This window comes from Falco punctatus (genome assembly GCF_963210335.1).
Source record: "Falco punctatus genome assembly, chromosome: 5".
Classification (NCBI taxonomy): domain Eukaryota; kingdom Metazoa; phylum Chordata; class Aves; order Falconiformes; family Falconidae; genus Falco; species Falco punctatus.
In genome coordinates this window covers 31,717,740-31,731,684 of record NC_137584.1, presented here as the reverse complement: position 1 = coordinate 31,731,684, position 13,945 = coordinate 31,717,740, and the positions used below count along the sequence as shown (strand labels likewise).

Below are 13,945 nucleotides of genomic sequence, written 5' to 3'. Positions count from 1 at the left end.
GTTTAAATTTTTGTAGCATATGGAACAAGCTAAAACATTCCAAAAGGATAAATTGTGATGCTACAGTGAATAGCCCTTACAGAAAAATTGGGAGTTCTCTTGTACTTAAAAATTCTCAGAAATGGAAACAATATTTCAATTCTGAACACAGGGATCAATTATAAAATGATACATTTTTTGCAGAAATTTACAGGGCTTTTTTTAGTTTGTTGTCAATTATTTTCACAGGCTGATCCAAAAGAGTTGATTCAGATGGTCACAAAGCATGTTACTCAGTGTGGCTATACAGACTGGCATGAAGAAATCATAACTTTAATAAATCAGCTGCATTACTACAATGAACGACTGCTGGATTTCACTCAGGCTCAGATTCTGCAAGAACTTGGCAAAGGAGTAGATGTGCAGAGATTTACAGCAGATGGACAGTACAAGAGAGAAACAATACTGGGATTGGCAGAGTAAGTAATATCTATTATGTTTATTTTCCTTTTTTAAAAATGGAAATACTTTAAGCTTTAAATCAGGAAAATAAATTGAAAGTATTGCTGACCTTTAGAAGGGATAAGTTACCAGTTGCTTTAGATATTTACACTGTAACGCTGCTAGAAGTGGAGCGTTTTCTATTCAACTACTCCACTTAAATGAAATGTTGCTCAAAGAAGTGAATCGATAATTTTAAATGGAAGCTATAACTCTTTGTTTATTAACTACTAATATTAAAGTTAATCAGGAATAAATGAAATCAGAGCATAGGTGGAGGTCTGATCTCATCTTCTATCTCCTGTAAACCTGCCCTAAAAATCCATTAGGGTATGTCTAAGCATCACATTTTGTACTGAACTATAGTTTAAAAAAAAAAAAAGTGAAGAAACTGTATTTTATTTTTAAGAATTTATTTAAAGCTACTGTATATTACAATATTTTCCCCCTGTATTTATTTGGAAGTACTGAAGCCTTCACTGTATGTGTTGTGATATTTAGAATGCTTTTATCTCACCTTTTAGTTATCCAGAATAGAAAAAAAAGCAAGATATAGGATAGTACTGTCTTTTCATTTTAAAAATACCTTTAACGTCTGTATGCAGGTGCTTTAAGCTGTGAACAAGTCATGAATAACCTTGAACTCTGTATGTTTTTAAGACAGTTCAGTTTAATAGCTGCTGTACTGTCAAAGAAAGAGTTTTGTGCAACAAGAAGCTTTTAATATAAAATTTAATCTAATTATAAATTACTCTGTACATAAAGCTTTTGAAGGGAATATTTAGATGTTTACAATCTTCTACCTATCTAGCTTCTCATGGCTATAATTCCAGTGGAAATCTGTTAGTAAAAAACATTGATATGAAATGCTGAATAAAAACAATAGTATAACCTCAGGTTTTGAACATTAAGCTTCTGCTTTGCATCTATAGAAGCTATACCTGCATAATATTGGCACTTATTCATACAAATAGCTTGAAGCATCTTTTAAAGTTTCCATTGGAGTTACCTGTTTTATATATATTGTTCACTGAGCACATACCATATCAGTACTATGTCACTAGGTAAATGTTACATCTTGATGATTACCTACATCAGTATAATTAGGTAACACCTACATGTATTACTTCAATACAAAAATATTTCTATTATTGCAGATATTTTTTTTTGGATGCAGCATGCTTACTAACATTCTCATCCCAGAGTCCTTTACATACTGTCTTTCATAAAAATAAATTAAACGTGAAAAGGAAATTCCTTATAGTAAGTAGAGATCGAAACACAATATGAAAGAGTGAGTAGAAATAAGGCTTGACGAGATGTGGATGAGAGTGGTAGTTCCGTATAAGGCAGCTGCAAAGATCCAGTTAATTACTTGTTCAGCTTGCAGCTTCCTTGTTTTCATCTTCTCAGTTGATTCTTAATCTGCATTTTTTAATGAAAACAATGTGCAAATTGAATATAATTGTGTAGCATACTTTTTTTCTTATTTTTGAACTATCATTGAGTGGCTCATGTTTTAATCTTTTATGAAGTGCTGTTTGTAGAAACAGCACCTGGAAGAGATGGTATCTTATTTACAAAACAGCTTTGTACTAGAGCGAACAATTTGCTAAAACTACTTAACAAACAGTCATCAATCTTATCTTCCATATTTGATGTATTATCATTAAGAGTTTATTATGCATTATTTATCAAATATTTAAATATCTGGGTGCCTCACAGACTTAATCAATGTTAGATCTCAAGCAGTTAACAATTTATTTGGGCAAAATAGAGCCAGAACATATCTGGAAAGGAATTAAACTAGAGTGAGATTGAATGGGAATTCTTGAGTAGTCAGCTGAAGTCCCATGTATCTTGAGGCCAGCTATGGTGTAACAAGGTTTCTAAATTATTCTTTTACTTGCAGCCAGCTTTTGGGCAGTTTTGTTTGTTTGTTTTTATTCACCTGCTCTGAGGTCTTCAGCCCTTCATCACTTCTCTTAAAATGCTGAAATCAGAAGTTGATTTTAATGATTTAATACAAATGTCTTCCTTGTCTTATGTCACTGATCTGAAATACTTCTATATTTTTAGAAAAATTGTGCAATTACCAAGCTATCTCAATTTCATAACAGCTTGTGTTTCTTGGGTTCTCAGAATGGTTCTGGTACATATGAACGAAGTCCGCTTCCAGAAGACTAAACTAGAAGGTCCTGTATAAAGCAAATTTAAATGTACTTCAGCTCTTATCAGCAATATTAGCTTCTGAACCATTGTTTATGCTTTTGTTCTGCTCTGCTGTCAGTGCAGACAGTGCCTTTTCTCTTGCTGCTGCAGGACTTAACAAACAGCTGTAGTGTTTTCCACCATCTCATTTTCCTGCTGCAAATAGTAGAGGAAACTAAAAGCCCTTGGCTCAAATCTTCATTTCACTTCTCTAAGTTGCATTTTTTTCTTAAACGTTTTTGAGGACAGGCAACTGGAAAAGTGGATCTTATTTTCCCCTTGTTATGATGGAATCCAGTGGTGGTTATAATGCTTTGTAGCTGATTGATGTCAACAGAAAAAGTTGAAGACAGCAATTGTGAGAAAGCCCATGCACATGTATGATACAAAAGAAATGTTAGAGAACAAGATAGGAAAAAAAAAATTGCTCTGAGCTGCCAAATGCTTATTTCTATGAGCTTGAAGGTAGCCAGCAAAATCCCAGCTGAATGCTACTGCACAGGCATATTTTTTGATGCTTCAGAAATTCATGCTACCACACAGACAGGGTGGCTAAGAGCCATCCACAAGAACTGCTTCTGACTTAGTTTTCATACCAGCCTTGGTACAACACCACACAGTAAGTACATCCAAACAGTGCCTGCCCCGGAGCCCTCAGTGGGGATTTCTCTGGCAGGCCTCAGGCTCACAGAGACAGGCAGTTAGGGCTGGACATGGAAAGGGGTGTGTGTGGGGTGTGGGGAGAATGTAGTTAAAAGGTCTTTTACAGGTAATGGCCATTTTTTCAGCTTTTCCTTGTGTAACAAGTGCTTGGTTTTGTCTTGTCAGTGTTATCTTAATAATGAATACCTTTTACTGTTCTTCATTTGTACAGTGTTGTTTCCTTAATCTTTTACTGCTTTGTGCTGCCACTGCATGCCACTCCTAAGACAGAAAGACAGGATTTTAATTGTGTTTATAAGGTGTTAGGGGGGAATGGATCCCACTAGCTCCAAGAGCTACTCCTGGTTTGTATGATTGACTGAGTTGTTGTGCAACTAAGCATTCATATAATCTTCCTCTTTCGCTGAATCGGTCACAGGATGGTTACGATTGGAAGGGACCTCTAGAGATCATCTTGCTCAGCCCCCCCACTCAAGCAGGGCCACCTAAGACCTAGAGCTGCCAAGGACCACATCTGGGTCGTTTATTAATATCTCCAAGCATGGAGACTCCGTAGTCTCCCTGGGCAATTTGTTCCAGTGTTCAGTCACCCTCATGGTGAAAAGTGTTCCCTGATCACATGGAAGCTCCTGTGCTTCAGTTTGTGCCCATTGCCTCTGGGTACCACTAAGAAGAGCCTGGCCCCTTCCCCCCTGCACTGTCCCAGAAGGTATTTGCATACATTGACGAGACCCCCTTGAGATTTCTCTTCTCTAGGCTGAACAGTCCTAGCTGTCTCACCCTTTCCTCACTGAAGAGATGTTCCAGTACCTTCGTTGTCTTCATGGCCCTTCACTAGATTCTCTCCAGTAGCTCTACTGTTCATTTTAGGACTGCTTGTTTTAATTTCAGAAGTTGTAGCATTTAATTTTTAAGCAGAGGATTATTAGATCATTCCTAGAGATCATGTTTTATTTCTGTCAGGATATTCTGTATATATTGTACTTTTTCATTATTTTTTTTTTTTAATTAGTGGAAGTACTGAGGTCACTGTTGTGGACTAGCCTGCAGAATACTGCTGTTAACCTCATCACCTGCAGCGTACCATTCTTCCAAATATCCTGTTATCTTCTCCTTAGTGGCATACTTGCTGTGCTGTTCTTGCATCTATCTTCACCTTCATTATAACTAGTAATCCCCTTGTTGACCCGTGTTTGATGTACATCAAATGATTTCTGGAAAATGCAAAGGAATTTAAGTTTACATGTTATGATTTGACAACAGATGTTGTGTATCCCTGGTTAAAAAAAGATCTGCTTTTATGTACTGAATGGCAACCTGCACAAACTGTGGCTACTACTCTCGAGTTTACAATGTAGTGTTGTCATGGTACTTACTAATATAAAAAAACAGAATAGAGCATCTGCCTCTAAAATATTGCGTGACTTATTGAGTTTTTTTTTTTTTTTAAATAGATCATCATCATCCTCTTATACATACATCATTGCTTGATGGGTTAAAAAGTGTTCTGTTTGCATTGAAGTATTGATTCTAATTTTAAGAGGTTGGGTACAGGAAGGCTTGCTGTGTTGGAAAGTGAGAGGGATGGTGCTATGGCCATCGGAACAGAAGAGACAGGACAGTGTGTGGGATTTCTTTCTTTTTCTTTTTTTTTTTTTTTTTCGTTTTTCTTCTGAAGTGTATTTCAATGAAGACTTTTATTTGTCCTCAAATATATTTCTTTCTTTCAATTTTGATGCTTGTGTTCTGTCTCCTTTACTTTGCATACGTGTTATGCAGTGTATGGTGCTGAATATTTTTTTAGGGGTTGTTGTAACTACGTTATTACAAGAGGGTTGTGGATTTTTTGCTTTTTTGGGTGGTTTGGGTTTTTTTTTGTTTGGGGTTGAGGTTTAACTATCAAAGCAATAGTTGTAATACAAAGACTTCTGATAGCTGGTTGTAAAGATTTTTCAGCATTATATTATCTCCTGACATTTTGCTTTTCTACTCGGCATCATTTATCCTATTTTAATTTTACAATATCTGTAGTAACCATCATAGTGGAATATAATGATATGTTGGATTGAGCATCTAAAAATCAGAATTAAGGTGTATGGATGTGTCTGCTGTTTACCTAGGGCTGTGAGAAAGTCATTGACTCCACCTGTAAGCCTTGTTTAGCATAGATCAAGATATAGCATACATCTGTGCTGGTAAATGACAAAAAAACCCTGGGAGGATATGGTCTCTAATCTGTAATTTTTTTCTACTTTACCTTTATTATTATACATGGATCATGATGATTGTGTAGAAAAATTTACTAAAACATTAGTATAAAGTCTCTCGCCCCTGGATTGTTGAAAACAATGTAAAGAATCTAAGAAAGTTGTTAAACAAAATATGGTAAGGTTGTTCAAGTTTATGGAATTAACATGGGTCTTGTAAACTAATTTACAGACTGTTGCAACAGTATTTTGTAGTAGTTTGTGTTGTGTAAAGGCTTTTTACCTTAGTTACGCATGGCTTTTTAATTAAAGAATCTAAACCAGCAGTATTCACATTAAATATTTTTTTTTTAAAAATTGCCTATGTCAGGTATTTTAGGATCTAATTCCAGATAGTATTGTTCTTGGAATTATCCGGAAGAAGAAAAATAAAAACAAAACCTCCAAACCCCAGCATCAGCCTTAGCAGCATTGCTCCTATATCAGCCTAAAACCAAAACCCACATGTCTGTTTGAGCTATACTAACTTATAATAAAAATGTATATGAAGTTCATTTCAGGATTTGATCACTTAACAGATTCTCCATCTATTGCTTTGTTAAATGGTTATACAATGACAGAAAATCAGACATGTACAGAGTAGAGCTGGACATCTTCACACCTTCTTTTAGTCTACAAATACTGAGTGTTTCTGTGATCTTCTTAGGGAGAGCTTTGAGAATCTGCATACCAGTTGTGCTAAAACACTGTAGGTGTTGCAACTAAATCAAATGGTAACTGTGATACATAACAACTAGTGTTGCTTTGTAATTGAAAACTGAGGTTTTAGGTTTAGCACAAAGGTCAGGCAAGACACTGTTATAGAGATCCAAAGTGTTATGTGGAGTACGTACCTGTCTTTGGAGGATCTCTGTAGTTTCCAGTTTTGGTTTTTTTTCTTTTCTTTTAATCCCCCCAATGTACTAACGAGTGTAAAAAAAATGCAAGAAGGCACAGTTTGTGTATTTTTATTTAACAGTGATTCCAGTTTCTTAGTTTATGAAAAAAAATAATTTAAAAGAAGCCATTACTTTTCTAATGTAAATATTTATTTTCATGTCGTGTGTAGGGTCTTAGTGTAACTTTTTCTTCTTTTCTTTCACATCTCTCCTCTGTAAGAACACTTGAAGAAAATGTCTACAAGATTGCTATTTCTTTGGCTCAGCGATACAATGTTCCACTTTGGGAAGTTTATATGACCCATCTGGAATTTTTATTCACTGACAGTGGGTAAGTTGTCTCCCCCGCAAATACACATGCAATTCTCTTACACAGAAATATGTGCTAACCTGTGAAAGAATTGAAGTATATTGAGGGTAGAATTTGGTTTATGTTTTCATATTTCTTGTGTTGTGACAGTTGGGAATTTTTGTCTTTTACATGTGATGCTTTTGTGACCAGCCATGAAAATAGGTGTTAAAAGCAAGGATGAAAGTCCAGATGTGTCTTACTGTACTTGTGACTTCTGTTTCAGTGTTTAGGTTTCCATGGCTTTGAATGCTTAGTGCTCTCTTCTGATAGTAACTTACGTTGTAGTTATTTTTACAGTCCCTTGGAATATGTCCTGAAGCTTGATAGTTTCTATATAATTATTCATTTTTGGGCAATAATAAAAAAAAGTGTTCCTATTTATTGACATCCCTTCTGCATAATAGCAAAGGGAAATAAATGTGTTGGAGCTTACCATTCCCATCATTCATCTATTCTCAGTTTCAGTTTTTTTGTAGAAGCAATTTTTTTACGGTATTTCTTTGGAACTGTTCTAGCCTACAAGATTATGGCAGACCAGACCTGGCATGTTGGGGTCATGATGGGGAGGGATGCTTTTTGTTTCTATTCCAGAGTTGGTTCCAGGATCTTGTCTTATTGTTCGTTCTTTTTTTTTTTTTTTTTTTACCTTTGACATCTTGTCAGTCAGACAAGTACTTTTTGCCCACTGAAAGATGAATAAACCCATTCAGTGGAAGACTAAGCTACTTGCTTGAATAGTGCATTCAGATGACAGTGATGTAGAGCCCCCTGTGTAATACAGCAGCTTTTATCTACTGTTCCGACAGCCATGATCAAATTAGCCTAGTTTGTTTCAGATTTTGAATTGTGAAAGTAGCTTTAGCTGGCAGCAGTATTTGTACCTCTCTTAACATTAACTATTAATTAAAAAGCATTAGAACATTTTATAAAACATAAGGCATAAAACCTAAAGCCTGATAGATGTTGGGTGCAAGATCTGAGAAGATGAAGTAGCATTCTGAGATTTTCTTTGCTTCCTCCAGAAAACAGAGAAGTCATACCCTCTAAATGTTGATGCTGCTAAATTATTTAAACAAAATACATAGTCAGGATATAAACATGACAACACTGGGGTAAATGTGAAAGAGCCAGCTGACTTGTCTGGGTCTGAAATGTTACCTAAGGTATTTTGTAACAGTTTTCTGTCATCTTCTTTGTTCTTGTCCTCCATGAGTTAGTATTCATACAATTCTGAAATCGCTGAAGTACAAAGTGGCAACCTTTTCCCTTATGAAATTAAAAAAAAAATCTTAAAAATTGGTGTATAATAGCATAATATGCTGCTGAACATGTTTTTGTTTTATCATAATTCCATTTTAAAGTTGATTGACAGCATATGGCCATTACAATATGTTTTAATCTTGGGATTGTGGCATTAATAATGCATTCCTTGTTATTCATTCATTCTAAACTAGAAAGAAGTTTATTATAAGACTTAATCTGTTTAACAAAATATGCAGTCTTTTTGTATGCCACTTTGAATAGGGAGAAGCTCAAAAGAAGCACTTACATAGTTTGTATTAACTATTTATTAGATTGCTTGATGACAAACACACATCACATGTTTTTGTTATGTTTAGAATTGTTTAGAATTTTTTTAATTCTATGGGAATTTAATTGGTTCTTTTGAAGAATCTTAGCACATTTAATTCCCCAAAATCTATAAAATGCATTTTATGATTTAAGCAACAGAAAATTTTATATGCCTGTCACACAATCTGTTATTCTAGAATCTTTCTGAACAGCATAATGAAGGCTTCTATCTATCATCACCTCTGCCCCAAAAACAAATGGGAAACCTCTGTAGATCCTGTTGGTGTAATTTAATGTCCATCCAGCCCTTAGCTTGAACTTTGGGTGTGGACAGAAGAATATATTCAGATCACACTCTTGAAATACATCAGGCCCAAGTGTCTGTTTTGTCTGATACTAGGAGTGAATGATACTTTATCTCCATTAATATCGTATTTATTGCCATTAATATGGTAGAACACTTAAAAAAATAACAAGAATTTAGAGAATGAAAATAATGCTTCTAAGGTTGACAACCTAACTGGGTAGGTTCTAGATGTAAAAATAACTCAGAAATAACTTAGTCTCTCTCAGAAATCAATGAGTAATTTTTAAACTGAGAGAAAGTTGTGTTTGTAGTATTTGCTGTAGGAAAATAATCTTTAGGAATGAAAAAGGTATCAGAGAAACACTAACTTATATGTGGCATTTATAGTCAGGAAACATTGATGTAAAAATTCTAATTTAATCAGTTTTAAGGTAGAAGAAAATCAAATGGGATTAGAAGACATCAGATTTCCAAATGAAATGTACTACCTAATGTGGCATATTATTGGACTCTGGGGAGTGTCAAGGTGATGGTCATTTGTAGGTTCCTTCTTTCCTCAAATTTTAGGTAAAACTTTCGGTTGAGAAAGGTGTAAACTTTAAGATGAGACTTTTTTGATATGCACATATTTTTCTTGCAGCTGGGGAAAAAAAGGAGTGATTGCATTCAGCTATCTTTTATGTAGTCAGCTGGAGGTGTCTGAATTCATGCTGTGAAAGAGCTAATGTATTCTTTTCAAAAGGGTCAGGAAAAAAATTTCCTGAAGCAGTGAGCTTGGCTGAGGTCAACTCAAGACTTGCTGATATTTTCATAAGCTTTCACGGATAACAGTTTGAGAAGCAACTTGATAAAACTGTCAAATGATATATGCTAAGCATGCGTAATAGTGTCACATAGATTAACTAGTGGGCAAGAGCCAATTTTCAGTGATAATATATCTATCAAGGCATACAGCGTTGCTTATCAACTACAGAAAACAGAATGTAATAGTTTGGGGAACTAACTGAGCAGTTGGATTTTCTGTCATCATTCAGCTGCAGATTGTTGGGGTTTGGTTTTTTGGGTTTTTTTTTGGTGGGTGTTTTTTTTAGGGGGTTTTGGGGGGTGGGTGAGTGTGTGGGTTGGATGTTGCGTAACTTTTTTTTTTCCTTTTTTTAAAAAAAGGCTTCCTGTACAAATACTGTGGGCATATGTCTACTTTTACGTATAGCTACACTTCTCTAAGCTAAATGCTGCTTTGAATTCTACTTCAGTGTTCACGACCCTTAATTTGTAAGTCCAAGTTAACAGATATCAATATCAGGAAATACAAGAACTCCTTAGATTTTGTTTATGGACAGCTGTCTAAGTATTTATGAATGAATACTTACTCTTTCAAAATGTCTTACAAAGTTGAACCTTAAACAAAGGAAAGTATTGTCCTATCTCCCAAGTGTGCAGCTGAAGAGTCTTTCATGGCACATCCAAGCCTTTAAAGCCAAAATTATTTGTAAACACAGGTTATCAACACTGGAAATAGAAGAAAGAGCACAAAGTCTTGCTCTATTTGAAACTTTGAAAAACAGTCCTGAAGCCTTATGTGAACACATGGTTAAATATGTTTACCCAAGTATTGAAGGCAGAGATCACCAGCGGTTGCTTTATTATTTTACACTCCTTGAAAATTGTGGTTGCGCAGAAGTGGTGAAGCATGCTGTTAAACCTGAAACTCATATCCGACTCCTGAAAAAATTCAAAGCAGTTGCACCAGGTAGGAGAATTCCTGTTTCTTTTCCTTTTAGCTATATTTATTGTTCCGTTATGTGAGTGTTGACATGATTGTTTATTTAATTTATACCTTCCAGATTTAAAAAAAAAAATAAAGTGAGCATATCAGATGAATACAAGTAATTTAGTAGGTTAGTCATACCTTTATAGGAGTAAATTCCTTCTCTTTGTATTACTGGAAATTTAATTTACTCAGTCACAACAAGCAAAAAATATGTGAAACCAGATTTCTGTTGGTGCAGATCAATATTATTGGTAGTGGTTCACAATTAATTTTTAAAGAAAAAAAATACAGACCGCATAGAGCGTAATTTTTAACACTGCAATTTTAACATGGATTTCACAAGAACTTAACAGTTTACCTTTCAAAAGTCTGAATTGCATAATGTATTAGGAACTGTAAGCATTTGTTTGTTTTAAAGAGGGTAATTTTACTTTGCATGTTATCCTTGATATTAACATCTGCTTTTGGAGATCTGCATTATTTGTCTTCCTACATTATCAGACTGTGCCTATAAAAGTGAGCAGCTAGAAAGCACTCTGAAATTGTGAATACTCATTTCAGTTTGTTTGTTAGTCACATATTAGCAGTATCTTGAATATCAGTTGAATAACTCCAAATCCAGTTTCAGAACGTAAAATACACACTGTATGGGATTATTTGCTCTGTGGATGAATTAATTGTTCAATACTGGAATCTCATCTGTATCAGACACTAGCGTTACTGCAGAATTTGGAGAGATTATGCCTAAATTCATGTATTGCAGAAAAAAAAGGCAATAATGTTTTTGTGAAAAGAAGGGTTACCTTCAGTTCTTATTGATATGTTTAAACACTCAAGTAATATGATACTTGTCAAAGACAAAATTGTCAAGAAGTTACTGTTTGCCTTGAAACCTATTTTTAAATGTTGCTTTAAAAAAAAAAAAAATAATCCTAGAACTATATACCAGACACAAATTAGTCACTTTTAAATCTATTAAATAGTTAAATCTATTCTATTATAACCTTAATTAAACTTCTCAGTGTTCAAGATAGTTTACAGGTAGACATCAAGGAACAACATTAAAGTGTTTGTAGAGGTTGCAAGCCCTAAATATATGAAAGAAAAGATGGCAGCAGAAGTCAGTTCTCTTGGGAATTATAGATATAGAGAATAAAATAGTATTGTTGCTAGGATAACTTGCAAGAGGTTTGTTCCTGTAGAAACCAAAGTAGTAACAGATTCTTCTGTTATAGAGATACTAATGTAAATGGATCTAAGTGTCCTCTCTCTAGTTGCCCTTACTTAATTTACTTGTGGTCAGTGCCTTGCATTTTTGTTAAGATAGATAATAAGTACCAATTGTTACATGATCAGAATGCATCTTTTTTAATTAATGAAGACTTATGTCATTAGGTGCATAAGGCTTTCCAGGCTTTATATTAAAAAAAAAAAATAGTACTGTGATTCTATATACTATATATGTATTCTTATTTCTTTGAGAATCTGCTTTTTTAGTTTGTGTTGATATGCAATGTTAAAATGTGTTCCCGGGATTGAGAGTTTTCACACACCATCAGGACATCATAAAATCCCAGTGCTATATGTATGCAGTTTATACAGATCTGTCTTCCTTCCCAGTCTGTCAGTATGTGTGATTGTAAAAGGAAATGGAGTAGTCTTTCTAGTTCTGCAGCTATTGGTTTAGTACTGATTGTTTTACAGATAAATGTAGAGTTTGAGTAGATTTAATGATGAATAACTTGTACTTTGCCTCTTTCTTGTCCTGTCAATAGGTCTTAATTATAAAAAACTAACAGATGAAAATGAAAACCCACTGGAAACACTGGAGTCTGTCCTTACAAGTCAAAATGTCTTGTCTATTTCCAAACTGGCTCCCAAAATTCCTAAAAAAGATGGCAGCATGCTGTCACCAAGCTCTATTTATGCTGTCTGGTTACAAAAACTTTTTTGGAATGGCGATCACAATCTCATTAAAAAAACACCAGAAACCATGGATGAGTGGCTACATGCATATGATATGTGTTCAAAGTACTTCGATAGACTTGATCCAGATGATATTGTCACTCTTATCGATGAAATCACATTTTCTTCAAAAGCTGTCACAAAGGTAAGCAGGCATATTTGAAGAATTACAGGCCTCAGCTGAGGTACAGTTCAATGTAGTATAAAGAAGAAAGTCTCAGGAGATTTTTCATTTTACAGTTTTAAAAAATAAATTCATAAATCTACCTTTATCTGCCTACCTCTTCTTTTTATGACTGCCAGTATAAAACCACATTTTTGTTCAGTTAGAGGAGTTAACTCTGTGGATAAGAGAGTTCTTGATGTAACCACAAAGTCCCTGTATTCTGGTTCAGCAGAGAGTAAGGTATTCTTCCTGTGTATTTGAAAGAATCACAGAATGGTTTGGTTTGGAAGGGACCTTACACCTAGTTCCAACCGCCTTCCGTGGGCAAGGACACCTTCCACCGGACCAGGTCGCTCAGAGCCCCATCCAGCCTGGCCTTGAACACTGCCAGGGATGGGGCATCCACAGCTTCTCTGGGCAACTTGTTCCAGTGCCTCACCACCCTCATGGTAAAGAATTTCTTCCCAATATCTAAACTAAATCTACCCTCTTTCAGTTTAAAAGTTTAAATTCCCGCTTGTCCTATCAATACCTGCCCTTGTAAGAAGTCCCTTTCCAGTTTTCTTGCAGGCCCCCTTTAAGTATTGAAAGGCCACTATAAGGTCTCCCTGGAGCCTTTTCTTCTCCAGGCTGAAAAACCCCAACTCTCTCATCCTGTCTTCATAGAAGAGGTGCTCCAGCCCTGTGATCATCTTCTCTGGCCCTCCTCTGGACTTGCTCCAACAGGCCCATGTCCTTCTCATGTTGGGGACCCCAGAGCTGAATGTGGTACTCCAGGTGGGGTCTCATGGGAGTGGAGATGAGGGGAAGAATCACTTCCCTTGACCTGCTGGTCATGCTTCTTTTGATATGGCCCGGGATATGGCTGGCTTTCTGGGCTGCAAGCGCACTTTGCTGGGTCATATTGAGCTTCTTGTCCACCAGCACCCCCAAGTCCTTCTCCTTAGGGCTGCTCGCAAGCCATTCTCCACCCAGACTCTATTTGTGCTGGGAATTGCCCCGCCCATGTGCCACACCTTGCACTTGGCCTTGTTGGACTTCATGGGGTTTCCATGGGCCCACCTCAATCCTGTCAGTGTCCCTCTGGATGGCATCCCTTCGCTCCAGTGTATGGACTGCACCACAGACTTGCTCAGAGTGCCCTTGATCCCACTGTCCATATTGCTGACAAAGATGTCAAACAGCACCAGTCCCAGTACTGACCCGTGAGGAATGCTACCCATCATCACTCTCCACTTGGTTATCAAGCCTTCTGTAACTTGGGCAGTGTGTCTGGAGCACTCACCAGTGAAGACCAAGGCAAAAATGTCATT

General features: G+C 35.9%; 1 protein-coding gene across 1 annotated transcript in view; it reads left to right on the top strand.

The window, feature by feature from the left end:
- NBAS (NBAS subunit of NRZ tethering complex) overlaps window positions 1-13,945 on the top strand; it is a 186,875-nt gene that overhangs the window by 112,725 nt on the left and 60,205 nt on the right. The window contains exons 41-44 of the mRNA XM_080390504.1: window positions 229-458; window positions 6,720-6,830; window positions 10,230-10,480; window positions 12,277-12,611. Of these exons, the coding sequence (XP_080246630.1) occupies window positions 229-458; window positions 6,720-6,830; window positions 10,230-10,480; window positions 12,277-12,611 (927 nt within the window). The remainder of the gene's footprint in view (window positions 1-228; window positions 459-6,719; window positions 6,831-10,229; window positions 10,481-12,276; window positions 12,612-13,945) is intronic.